Here is a 13,797-nt window from a genome sequence, read left to right on the forward strand (position 1 = left end):
TTGATTGAATGACTAGTTTTTTCATTGAATGGCGACATTTAATTGAATGACTAGGCCGATTGTTGATTTAACAAGCGTCACTCAATACTTAGCGGATTTAACTTTAGCGGATTATAAGATACTAGCAATGCCCTGCGGTTTCACCCGCATAGATAGCGATATCGTTACAGTGAAAAGTCTACTATATAGGTCGGACTATAGGTTTAATTTTTAATCACATGAAAATCACCTTTACCCCGTCCCGTCCCGGGTTATGTCGGATTCCTACCGACCAAAACCCCACTGTGTTCCGTCAAGACGCATATTGGTAGAATTCCTCCGTGACCCCCGCACTACGGCCTGCTCGAACAGTATACCTACTATTTTCTGTAGATTGACACTTTTAAAAATTCGTTATATCTTTTGAATGGAATATCCAATTCTTTTCATTTAAAAAGTATTTTGCTGGTATTGAAACAGTCTATAATAAAACATCATTTAATGGGATAAGGATTAATATATGTGTATGGATAACATGGTTTGATTACTGTCGGCACTTTTATTTACTTTGAAAACGTAAAAAAGTTGTTGTAGTAACATAACTACTGAAGATGGACATATGGTATCGCGGACTTTCTTGTAGATATTGATCCATTCTATAATACCGTAGAACATTTTTTTGTTCTATCTTCAATAGATTCCGCAGCGCACGCGATGACAGAAGTTTTATTGACGATTTTATTACACCTTGGGTAACATTATTGCATTTTTGGTAAGGATCTCTAATTTTTTTGAAAATGCAATATAGCCTATGTTGCTCAGTAAAGATGCAGCTTTCTAATGGTGAAAGAATTTTTGAAATCGGTCCAGTAGTTTTTGCGTGAAAACCATACATACATACATACTTACATACATACTTACAAACTTTTCCTCTTTATAACATTAGTAAGTATAGTAAGTATAGATAGCTCTTATAGCCACGACAGATGTTGGTAGAAGCAAAAGTATCACAGATGACAAAAAAGGCTTCACCAATGCACGGATAAATGACATCCTACTTCATACTAAATATCCTTCTAATTCCTACAAATATTATAAATGTGAAAGTTTCTGAGGTTGGGTGTGTGTGTGTGTGTGTTTGTTACTCTTTCACGCAAATACTACTGAACCGATTACAATGAAATTTAGCACACATACATAAAGAGGATAACTTGGATTATCAGTTATTACATAGGATAGGTTTTATCCCGGAAACCCCACGGAGACGGGAACTATGCGGATTTTCCTTTGAAAACGCGGGCGAAGCTGCGGGCGGAAATCTAGCTTTAGATAATTTGTAACCGACACTTGTGTTTAGCACGTACCATAATCTACAAGGATTACGTTGAGAGCTATTTATGACAGGTGAGGCTGTCACGAGTCATGCAAATATTTAAATTGATACTGATATTATTGAGCACTTGTTCTGCATTATCATTTAATTGGGAATGTGACCTTGTTAATAAGATGTTAAATTCGAGAAATGACCGACATGTAGGTATCATTCGATTGAGTGTGAATTACTGATTACAGTCTATATAAATAACTTTCTTCCTTTCTTTCCGATTTGATTGGTTTTGATTCGACTAAATAAATGGAAAAATATATTACCTATTAACACAAAATATTACTAATGAATGATTGTTTCAGAATAAGAATCAACTACAATGGAATAGTATAGAAGTTTAGTTATTTTCGAAGATCCTACACTAGATGATAAAAGGTTATTTTAAAATGTATCTATGAATATCCTTGTTAATATTAATGTAAGGATATAAATCTAGATTTAACATTGTAACTTTTGGTATTTAGATCGATTTTCTGATAATTGTTAAATATCGTGGAAGTTATTAGAACGGTCAGCAGCAACTTGATATTTAGCGTATAATCGTACATAGTAGGTGAAATTTATCATATAAAATATAAAATAATATATATCAGGAAATATTTGTTGCCTCGCCATCGCCTGTGTTAGTTCATTATTCATAATTGCATTGGAAACTTAAGCTTCATTAAGCTTCGAGAGATTGCTTCTTATAAAACTAAGTTACGGGAATACACAGCATCGGGTGTATCTTGTATCGATCAAATAAAAATGCAGAAATTGTTTATTTCTCACACATAGTAATATTGAATAAATCGCATATAATAAATAATGCTGACTGTCGTAAGGTTGTTAGAGTGATTTGCGATATGCCATGTATTCATTGACTAACTATAATTATTGTTCTAAGAACCGCCTTCAGAAATAATTAAATGTAATATACCATTTTATTATAGTAAATAAATCAGGCTGCGGCTTTAATCCCTTTCCCATCCGCTTCAAGGACTACACAACTTATACTAGCTTTTGAGTAAATCTAAAATCAATAAACACATTGTTCTGTAAAATTCTCAATCCGAAATATCGCATTTGGAAAAGTAGTATTTATAATCTCTGGTAGTAGGATTATTTTTAAAAACTCGTTTGTTAAAGCTGGCCATACACGCTAGGGTGTACCTGACAGGTTTGCCTGTGCAGTTACGCCTGTCAGGTAAAGTTGAGTTGAGAAGAGGACATACACGCAGCGGTAAACCTGCACAAACTCTCATTTGAAACCATGCCCTCGGCCGCGGCGCTTGATATCGACGCAGTAGCTTTAATTGATTTATTATTTATTTTATTAAGACACACAAAGTACACCGGCCGCGTCGTTATTCCGAAATTTGTTGACAAATATAGCTATTCGTAAAACATCCAGTCGTTTATATCATTCCGCAAAACAAGATGACGACAGCATCCTACACCAAAGTACACTAGCCACTAAGATTGGCCATTAATAAATACAGTGGCCACTTAGATTGGCCATTAATAAATACATTGGCTACTTAGATTCACCAAAAACAAATATGTACATTGGCCACTAAGACTGGCCAAGGCCATTAACATACTCATTGGCCACTAAAATTGGCCATTAAGTTCTTCCGTGCACAGTTCAGTTCATGGCCATCTAGATGCAATGTGTGCAATACTACGTTGTTATGTGCTGGTAGTGTTGTTCTCCTCAGTGCAGAGCCATGGTCTCCTACTGCTGTACCGGCCCAGGGACATCAGCGATGCGTGTGTCTTCTCCAAGCATTTGAGATACGATCTGTCGTTTGGCATGGGCATGTCTGATACTATTACTTTGGTGATTATTCCTTGTTACTAAGGCATTAGTATAGTGGGGAGGATTATAAGTCTATAAATGTTGCTCCAATGTAGACAGAGGTTTTAACCTTTTGATGACTTCTTATCAGACATTTATTGCTGTGTGATATTAATATTTATCCAAATCTAAACATTGTGTCTAATCTGCAATGCAGTATAATGAAAATTGCGGATTAATCTGAGAAGAATGAAGTCACAGCACAAAAAATAACCAACCAAATACCAACACAATATTATTAATTGCATCTTTATAGACGATTTGTAGCTCATCCCTTTTGCTACGATTACTATGTTTGTTTCTTTGTTTGAAATTTTTATATTTTTTACATGGTGGCTTTTTTTTCTATTTCTCTTTCAATAACTTCGTAGGTATTCCGAACGCTAACAGAGATCGACTACGGCTGCACCATAGAAATAGTAACCGAATCCCCAAACGACCACCTCCTAGTGGTGGTGCGCTACCCCACCACGGTGATCAGCAACTGCGAGCTGAACCGGGACGCCTTCACCATGCTGAAGAAGTGGAGGTGCATCCGCTTCTGTGACGTCACTGATACCAACCACCAGACCCATTACTTTACCTTCCATGTTAAGGATCGGCTGCGGTTCCGATTTGTCAGTAATAGCAGCATCAATGCTGATCTTAATGTGAGTGAAGTTGGTTTTTAGATTGGCAATTATTTTTCGTTAATCGATTATAATTGACATTAGCATAATGACGTGTTGATGAACCGGTGAAACAATAAAATAAATAAGTTGTTAATAGGAGAACTAATACCATTTAAATATTACCTACAGTAAATAGGAATGTCTGATGATTACATCATAGGTCTCTATTTCAACCTACTAGATGAAACCTTAATAAATAAAATAAAATATAAATTCGCAGAATTTGAATTTGTAAAATAATAGGTTATTGAATAATAAACAATTAATTTATTTTTACTTGATCGCACATACACTGATGGACTTGTCCTTAGCAACGAACGAGGTTACAATATAAGATACCTACTGAAAAACGAGACTGACTTGTATCACACGATTTTTAATTAAGTATAGTCCCCATTTAATTCAAGCAATCAATATTATTTAGTTGATCGTAAAGGTAATCTAACTCTAAACTGTTTGTTTGCCTCTTTAACTTCAGGATCTCCCCTTGTATCAAGTCTTTGTCACCTGGGTATGCAACATATAAATAGAATTATCACCTTAATATTGACTTAGTTCTATAAATATTAAATACCCTCAGTATATAATGAGTAACGTGTTACTCGTCCCCATCATCCGTGTTGAAATCACTTGGATGTACTTTTAATGACACATAATAATGTAATCTTAGAATGTAATGATCAAATATACATGTTTAGACTATACAATGGAAGCGCACTTAGATTTATCATGGCGGTTCACAATTTACTAAGGTAATTCTTTGCCGTTGTTTTTTGTTTTCAAACTTGATACAACCTTGATATTTAATACACTCATAAAAACTTGATAATGTGTCCGACAATTAAGGCATTAGGTATTTTATAAAATATTTAAAATAACAGGCCCAACAATTGATAGACGATATAGAAATAATCGAAATATAGGTATAGGTAAAGTCTATAGATATCTATAAAAGGGAGCAAATAGCAATAGGTATATAAAACGAAGTTCAAAAGGTTTCGATGATTAAATTGTATTTATTTATACATATTTTAATCTTATATTTGCATTAACACCCTTATAAATTCAAAAGGGCGTTGTCCTTAGCTCAAAACAACTTTACCCATATCTTTTTTTACTCTTAAGAATTAAGAAACTGTCAAAAGGTAGTCCTTATCTTCACTTATATTAAAAAGGGGCATATAAAAGGGTTACGTATACAAAAATCTGTATTTTTGTATACGTAACCAATAAACTCAAAAATACCTATAATTATTTTGCCGGGCGAAGCCGGGACAAGCCCTAGTTTACAATAATTACATAATTATATACTTTAAAATGAAGACACCGTGTGTCTGTTTTGTTGAACGTAATAATTCAAATATGTATGTGATAAAAAATATATTTCGGAGCAAAGTTGCGAACATTAATCATTTTTTGTTTTTTAGAGCGCACGCTCAGCGAATGCTGATCAAAATGATTTGTATAAAGTTTTAATTTATGTTTTGTTTTTCTTTTTATTTTAGAATTTTCTAACCGCAAAAGAGCTGGTTATATAGGTGACCTGAGCGCACATGTACATTTGCAAGTTGCATGTTACATGGGAGTTGGGACCCTTTTATCAGCTACGTATGTAACCGACTTCTTCAGACTCGATTTTGATCCACTTTGAACGGATATATTTAATTCAAATTTTGTACTTATAAAAGATCGGTAGGCGAGAATACATATTTATATTTATATTTATTCGTCGCCCGGCAAGTGAAAGAGGCGGGTTCAAAAATCAAATCTTCGCTATCGAATTTTTCCATTCTTAAAAAAAAAATTATTCATCTCTGTTAATAAGCAAGGTATCTATCTATCCTAGGCCCACTTCTACCAAGTGACGGTGACATCAGCTCGTCGGAAGCCCCAGGGGGGTTGTCTCCTCAAGAACGAGACCGTGTGTACGGTTGGAGACGATGACTTCTGCTTCACCAGCGGCGTGGTGTGCGACGGGATTAAGAATTGCGGCGTGGATGACTGGTAACGTTTTTCTACTGACTACAAAAAAATGAGGTGGTTAATTAATGGCCCAATAAGAAGAAGGAGGTTCACAATTCGACTGTTTAATTGGGTCTGTTACCTCAGAACTTTCGAATGGGTGAAGCCAATTTGATGGCGAGGTATTTTATATTTGAATTTGTTGGTGCCTTTTAAATTTTGTCTATTATGACTAATTAAAGTGTCTTGTTATAAAAAATTTGAAATGTGAAGTCAAGCAATTTATTTATTCTGAATTAAGGAATTGTGTATTTAAATCGTGTTGTATTTATTTGCATTTTTGGCAGACACTGGCACTTTTTGGTGGACAAGTTAATCAAATCATAAACCTATTATTGTAAAACCGTTATAATAGATATACATAGGTAATTGTTTGATATTTCCAATCCTATTTAATTAAAGACCTTAAAGTATTAGTATTATCATTTTTTTTAAAGCAATCAGGTATAAAGAAAGCATGTGTATGTATCATAAACAAGTTACGTAACACTTACATTAATTTATAAATTAACTCGTCGAAATTGATTGAATTTGACTCCAAATTGACTTGACGTTGCTATTATAGTAATTATTGCAATTATTATATTATGTACATTCGTTTCTACATTGTTAATACAAGACTGTTTTGTTCGTGCAACAAACAAGCAAGAACATATCTTTGATTTCGCGAATTTGCTTAAAGTGTATTTTTATTATTCTTATGTCATGATTGATGTTCATTGAATAGAATAAAAAAATATCGATATTGAATTTGGTTGATTGAAATTTTATATTAAAACTTCTACAATGCAATTACTAATTAGTATGTAATTACATATTAACGAACAAGTTTTTGTAATAGGTACCTATTTAATAATACGTTCTTCGACACACAATTAGAATACAGTGTGCTTTTGTTTACCTCAAATAGGATAATTTTATTGACCTTACCTACGTTTATACGAAAATTGTATCTTCAAATAATAGTTTTATACATTTTTTTATCCTTATCAAAGGATAGGAAACTCGACAATGTTTTTGTTGTTATGTACGTACGTTGTTATGTACCTTAGAATACGTCGTGAATGGTGCGATTATTCAATCAATGAAGCAACATCAACATCTCAGGGCCAGCAGTTTCGTAACTCGCTTGAGGACGTGGAATGTTTGTGTCTTATCACTTTCGATGATTTGGATGGTGGATGACAAACGTATATAATAAGTTCGTTTTTTGGATGTCCTGGGTGTGGGTCGAGCCAATACTACTTACACACGTCCCTAATATTTATATGAAAAAATTAAAGCAAAAACTCTGTATGACTAATATACAAAACAATTCTCAAATTTCCTCACAATTCATCTCTAACCATACCTACCTATTTAATATTTATCGTAAAAAACTCTATCCGAGAACCTGTTCTATTCCAAATAACTAAACTAGTTAGATGGAAAATTTTATTAAAAATAACATGTTTCTTCAATCTATTTCTAATATTTAAATTAGAAATAGATTGATATCAAGTCAATACAATTTAATTATTAGGTAATTTAGTAATTACTGTATCACTATGTCCAATGGAAAAGATACAGACATAACCTTCTCAAACTATACGGCATGGTAAATTGGTTACGAACCAGTTGTTTCGCAATAGACAGTCAAACTGTAATTTATATTTGTATAGCGTTAATGCAACATTGTTTGTTATTTTATTATTGGTTTACACAACATTTACTTCGGCATGAACTTTTAATGACTTTCAAAGATACATTGTTCTTAAAGTATTCAGTCTTGTAAAAATAATAAGCTTTTTAAGAACAGATTTAAACCTACCGAATTTCATACACCACGACTTTACCTTATATGAAAGTAAGACATCAGTATTATAGTCCATCAAGATTTAGTAGTTATAGAAAAACACACATAAACGACACATAAGTGATATAAAAGATAGATAACAACAAAACAGACTAAAATTAACTATTTACTGTAACAACTCGTATTAGCCATGCGTGTGTGTTTGTAATTTGCAATTTTGCAACATTGATGCACTCCTCGTGGTGATATTTTAAAACCTCTATACCTATGGGTCTAAAGTAAATCTCTATGCAATTCAGTGGCGGTACGGCTCGTTAAATCTAAATTGTAATGGGGTAATTGTGCAGGTTCGACGAGCGTAAATCTCAATGTTCATTGCCCGTGGAGAGGCTGGGCTTCGCCCCCGTGGTAGCTGTGATGGCGGCGGCGCTCTGCGCCCTCCTCGCGCTAGCTCACATCATCCAGCGCTGCCTGCCGCCCCTCGCTGACTCCTTCTTCATCTTCAACGCGAATGAGGATAACAGACTCTGTATCGACCCCTTGCTGGTCCCCAGAGACGCGCCTCCACCTGACATTCCCATCACGAAACGGACGTCTATCATTCCGGTATTATGTTATTAATGATTATATTTTTCTGTGCGTGTGTTTTCCACTGAACTCCTTCTAAAATGGTCGATCAATTTTTTTTTGCTAGTTTTCAGTGCAGTTACAATTTGATGCGAGCGAAGCCACGGGCAAAAGCTAGTTTATGTATATGACAGTTCCTCACCACGAATGACTAGGCAGATTTTGAGGAAACTTTCACGCTTGTATAACATGCACTTCATTGAATAATATGTTAGACGACTACTTTACCTGCAAACTCGTGGGAATATTATCCATCATAGTTTTAATTTAATAATTGCCAACATAATGTTCTACATCCCGCACGGCGGCACGCATCCGTTTACTTACATAATAATGGCAAAAACAGTGTCAAGTTAATACATAGTAACAAAAAATTAATAGATATATGATAATTTACTAACTACATGTATTAGGATTTAGTAGGTTATGATAACGCACAAATGAATTTCATTAATACACATTTTAAACCGGCGTGTCTGTCTGTCTTTTTGCGATAAACCTAAAAAAACGCACCGATTTTCATTCAATGGATAACAAGGATTTCGAGGTAGTCTATAATTCGTTAAGTTCTGGACAACGGATGAAGCCACGAGTTGTAACCTAGTGAAATATAAAATTATTGTAAAATTGTCAATTTTTTATTCTTCATAGCGAAATGCTTGGTCGATCTCGCCTGATGGTAAGCTAAGATATGGTCTAAGATTTAACGCGCTTCAGATTTTATGAAACAATTTGTTAATTAAACACACAGGTATTCTCGAGTTCCTCCTCCGAGGAGAGTGGGGGGAGCCTGGAGACCGGGATGGATGTAGCTGACATGGAGATGCAGCCGATCAGCATCACTAGTCCACAAGAGGAATTTTCGCCAACCGAGGTTTATTAGACTTTAAATTTATTTTTTTATAGTCTAAATGAACCGACGATCTTTGCACAGATTGTATTTTTTCAGTTATTTTTATGACAGTGAGGTAACAGACCTATCAAAAGTTATAAAATGAGTAAAATCGACTTGGTTACGAGATTGTCAATAACCGCCGCCATGCGTTCAAGCTTCTGCGTGATTATATAATTAGTCGCATCACTTACTTAGCTTCTATTCAATGGAATCGACGAGAGTGCATCCCGACTATTCCATTTAATACACACGGCATATCACTATCACTACATAGTATAAAACAAAGTCGCTTTCCCTGTCCCTATGTCCCTATGTCCCTTTGTACGCTTAAATCTTTGAAACTACGCAACGGATTTTGATGCGGTTTTTTTTAATAGATAGAGTGATTCAAGAGGAAGGTTTATATGTATAATAACATCCATTAAATAGTGGAGAAGTACTGTTATTTTTGAGATTTCTAATGTGATGTCGTAAAAAAATACATTTTCTCCGCTTACATTGCAAACGCAGGCTAAACCCTACGAGTTTTATCAAAATAATGTACTAAGTATTATACACATTGAAAAGATCTACAGAAAAGTCCGCGATGGTATATGTCTATCTCTTATGGATAACCCACAATAACTTTTTTTTGTCATTTACTTTTTACGACAAATAATGCAAATTTTCGATGCGATTTTAACCAATACAGCATTAATCCTTAACAAATTAAATACCTTGAATACATTGTTCATTTAATATAGATCTATATGGCCCTTTACACCGTTTGATTTAAGTGAATATTTTCGAAGATATTACAGATTTAAAAATTGCGGGACGTAGCGTTTGCGGCGGTACCGGCCGGCCGCCCGGCTATCTATTTTATACCCGTGCGAAGCCGGAGCGGGTCGCTTTGTTTTTATATACAACGTTCACAGTTTTTCTGTAGTGTATTTAGTATCAGCATTGCACCCGTGCGAAGCCGGGGCGGGTCGCTAGTATAAGATAAACAATTATTTATAATTCTAATACTTAAATAGGAAACTGGTCATTATCTAGATTCTAAATTCATTTCTCGACTGACTGTAAACGAAGTTCATTTTTATGATTTTTTTAGCAGGAAACAAAGGAACCGGAGTCCACTCGCAAAAGCAATCTGAAATCTTTGACCGAGCGCCTGCAGGACACCTTTAGGTCTTTTGCCCGACGACGGTCTAGCTCGCCCAAACCAAACAATGTATAGATTCACTACTTTTTGTATACAATACTATAAAATATAAAAAATATTACAGATGTGTTTTATAATTATTTGATAACAAATCTGAATTTAAACTGTTTCAATAAATCGCACTTGTCTCAATGAAAATCTAATTTTTTATATTAAGTATTAACATAATAACATATATTTATACCCGTAAAAAACTTAATATTCAATTGAATACAATCATTACGTTATTATCAATATCGGATGTAATTTATAGAAAAATAAGAAAAATATACTACTCAAAAGAAATTATACGCCACAATGTTTACCTACTCTTTCAAGTTTTTTATTTAGGGTCGGAAATTAAGTCATATATATAAGTCATTAAAAGTTTACAAGGAATATATAATAATAGTAGCATCGTAACATTGTTACTCAAACCACCGTAATATAGAATTAGAACCTCAATTAGCGCCTACATGATTTTGCAACCGGGAAATTTCGCGCACACTGGCGCAAGTGTTAACGTTACTACTAATTATCTTTTTGTTTGTGTTACCGGACATCGCGGGTGTAATAACTAATAACACCAGCTCAACTAGATTAACTGAGTGTTATTTAATACTTCAAAAAGCAATTAACACGACCAATCAGTAAACATTGCCAATTTTCCGCGCATTGCACTTTGCGATAAAATTATATGAAGAAAATTTCTCGGAAATTCTCGTCTCCAACGATCAAGTTTTTACGCGACTGCCTGAAAGGGTAAAATATATTTAAGGATTCATTAGTAAATTACATAGAATCTGAACACTACAAGGTGCTTAGAATACCTATATATATAAAAATGTATAAAACTCAGTTTATATTTTATGTATTCTAAGTCCTAGATGTATTAAAAATATAAAGGGCATAATGTACCTACTCATAAAATTTTGGAGGCTATATGAAATTTAATCACACCAAAAAGTAATTGAATAAACCCTTTATCATCATCAACCCTTTACTACGTTATGTTGTTATGTATTTTTGTTAAAATTTAATAGTTCCTACTGCAGAGCTTTCAAGTTTCAATATAATCTCCTTAATACTTATGAGAATTAGCGTGTAACTTATATTTATGTTGATATATTATAGTTACAATCGCCCCCAGTAAAGACACCTATTTTTTTATTTACCATACATAATCGTAAAATTATTATCTTACAACGACATTGATATACTTACATGATTGCAAGTTAACAATCATGTATGTAATTAATTTTGTATTTTGAGTACCTACTTACGTGAATTATACGGGAATTATAATTAAAATTATATTTATTTTATGTGTCTAGGTATTGAATATGATCGTTACTTCTAGTATTTGTATATTACTGAGTTACCAATCCAAAATTTAAATTTCTTTACCTACTTTTTACGCATTACTTCACCCATTGTAAATTTAAAAATAATTTGGAAAATCCAAAAGTGCACGCCTCATAATTTTTTTTTAATAAATATTTATTAATTATTATTTTTGTTTATTTAATAACAATTAAACCACATCGAATCAGACCCTGAAAAATGAAAGGGTTCTATAATCTATTCCTGAGCATACTCAAGCGTAAGAGAAAAAAAAAAAAAGACTCGATTAGTAAAGTATTTCGGCGCTATCGTGTTAACAAGAAAAAGGATCCGCACATACAGACACACGGACGTCCAAGACAGAACTTTTTTAAACTGTTTTTTAACTAGTTTAAATAACAAAAATGACATCAAAAATATCATGAACATTAAAAATAGTGTTTTTTCTTAATATGTGTGTGTATGTATTATCTTACAAGTGCAATGTATGATACATAAAGACATTTTAAGTTTGAAAAATCAGATGTTTTGCGCGAAGTGACAGTAGTACCCACCTCAACGCTTCGCTTATGAGGCGTGCAATATGGATTAATGTACCTACATATTATGTACCTACTGATATTGGCTCAATCACCTTTATTAGTTTAAATCTGCTTATGAATACTAAGAAATAGGTAATTTGACGACGTTCTAGGTTAGTTTATTTTCTAAGAAGCATATTTAAAAATATAATAAGGATACTTTGGTCTGTGCTTTGGTGTTTCTTATTCGAGCAAGAAAATTATTAACTTAGATAACGTCGACGAACTACTTCTTATCATAAAGACAATTAATAAAAGTCCTCGTGCGCATAGTAAATAGGTACCTACATAGGAGTTCCAAAGACTTGTTTTTAAATTTACTCCTTTATTGATGTAAAAAATTCTAACACTACTTTCTACTACTCGTAGAAGTACCAAGATCCTTGCCCGATACATACAAATAAATAATAATGTTTCTTTGCTAATCCGTCATACATTTTGAATAAAACATGTTTTGTGGTAATGTAGATTATATTTCAAACCCTGTTTCCGGGAACGCGTATACAATTAAACAATAAATACTAGTTTCAAGTTAAATAAACCTAATGTGAATAGAACCTGTGATAGAACTAAGCATGGTAATATTAGAAATTTTTCTGTGTTAGGTATTTCCATTGCCCCACGTAAGGTCGAATTGGTTTAAGGGTGCGTATAAAGCAAAATTACCAATCTTCTATTAGATGATACGTGTAATATTCAAGACCAAATCTAAAAAATAAAATATATATCAAACTAGATGATATGTTCAACGATTCTGTTCAATCAAAAACATAAAATATTAAAATTGACTCGATAAAAAAAAATCACCAAGTTAGCTCTAATTTTCACGCTTTTACGTTTTCTACTTGACATGGTAATACTTATTATGATTTTTTTTTCATAAACAATTATATTAAAACATTTGCAAGATATTTGTCAGAGCATTTTGTGTAATTACTTTTAGTTTTGGTTTTATCTGCGATAAACCACTTTTGGCGCTCTTTTTTTCTCGAGATAAATATGGTTTTATCACGATGGTACCTACTATAGTCTATGTGATAGTGTTTTTTAATACAACGCACAAATATTAATCCTTTTTTTTTCTAGTTTTTTTCTTGGTCTCAAAAAATAAAATGTAATAATTTAATAAAACCTGCCTACATATAATTATTATAAATGTTTTGCATTATTAAATATGTACATATTAAATTAATGTACGGTTGCGCTTAAAATATTGACCATGTAGGTATGTATGTATGTATAGGATGAACGTGATGCACTTTAATGTTTATTAGGTCACACATACGCTTCTTTTGTATGGAATAGGTACCTTGTCTACTTGGATGACAAGCTTTGTATTTTCTTTTATGAGTCCTAACTACATCGATTTATCGCCCCCGATACCCCCTGCATACGAAATTTCATGGAAATATTTAGATTGAGATATTTATATGATAGATGGAAAGATTAGATAGATATATGTATGTATAA

The 13,797-nt window shown here is 33.2% G+C and overlaps 2 protein-coding genes across 3 annotated transcripts in view; one reads left to right on the top strand and one right to left on the bottom strand.

Annotated features, from left to right (window-relative positions):
* Positions 1 to 13,797, bottom strand: part of LOC149910836 (facilitated trehalose transporter Tret1-like) — a 60,105-nt gene that overhangs the window by 31,711 nt on the left and 14,597 nt on the right. The window lies entirely within an intron of this gene.
* On the top strand, positions 3,018 to 9,204 carry LOC149910837 (uncharacterized). Its single transcript, XM_090106804.1, has 5 exons — positions 3,018 to 3,188; positions 3,578 to 3,856; positions 5,724 to 5,881; positions 8,042 to 8,300; positions 9,073 to 9,204. Exons 1-5 carry the CDS (start codon positions 3,018 to 3,020, stop codon positions 9,202 to 9,204), a joined length of 999 nt encoding a protein of 332 aa, XP_089962930.1.

This window comes from Colias eurytheme, chromosome 1, assembly GCF_061535395.1.
Source record: "Colias eurytheme isolate Ceu_HAF_F1 chromosome 1, ilColEury1 Martin Lab GWU primary, whole genome shotgun sequence".
NCBI lineage: Eukaryota > Metazoa > Arthropoda > Insecta > Lepidoptera > Pieridae > Colias > Colias eurytheme.

Excerpts from the sequence above, each read along its gene's own strand:
- LOC149910837 (XM_090106804.1), top strand. The coding sequence starts at position 3,018 with ATGTGTGCAATACTACGTTGTTATGTGCTGGTAGTGTTGTTCTCCTCA. Across the intron at positions 5,882-8,041 it reads AATTGCGGCGTGGATGACTG|GTTCGACGAGCGTAAATCTC; the intron begins GTAACGTTTTTC and ends GTAATTGTGCAG. Across the intron at positions 8,301-9,072 it reads AACGGACGTCTATCATTCCG|GTATTCTCGAGTTCCTCCTC; the intron begins GTATTATGTTAT and ends TTAAACACACAG.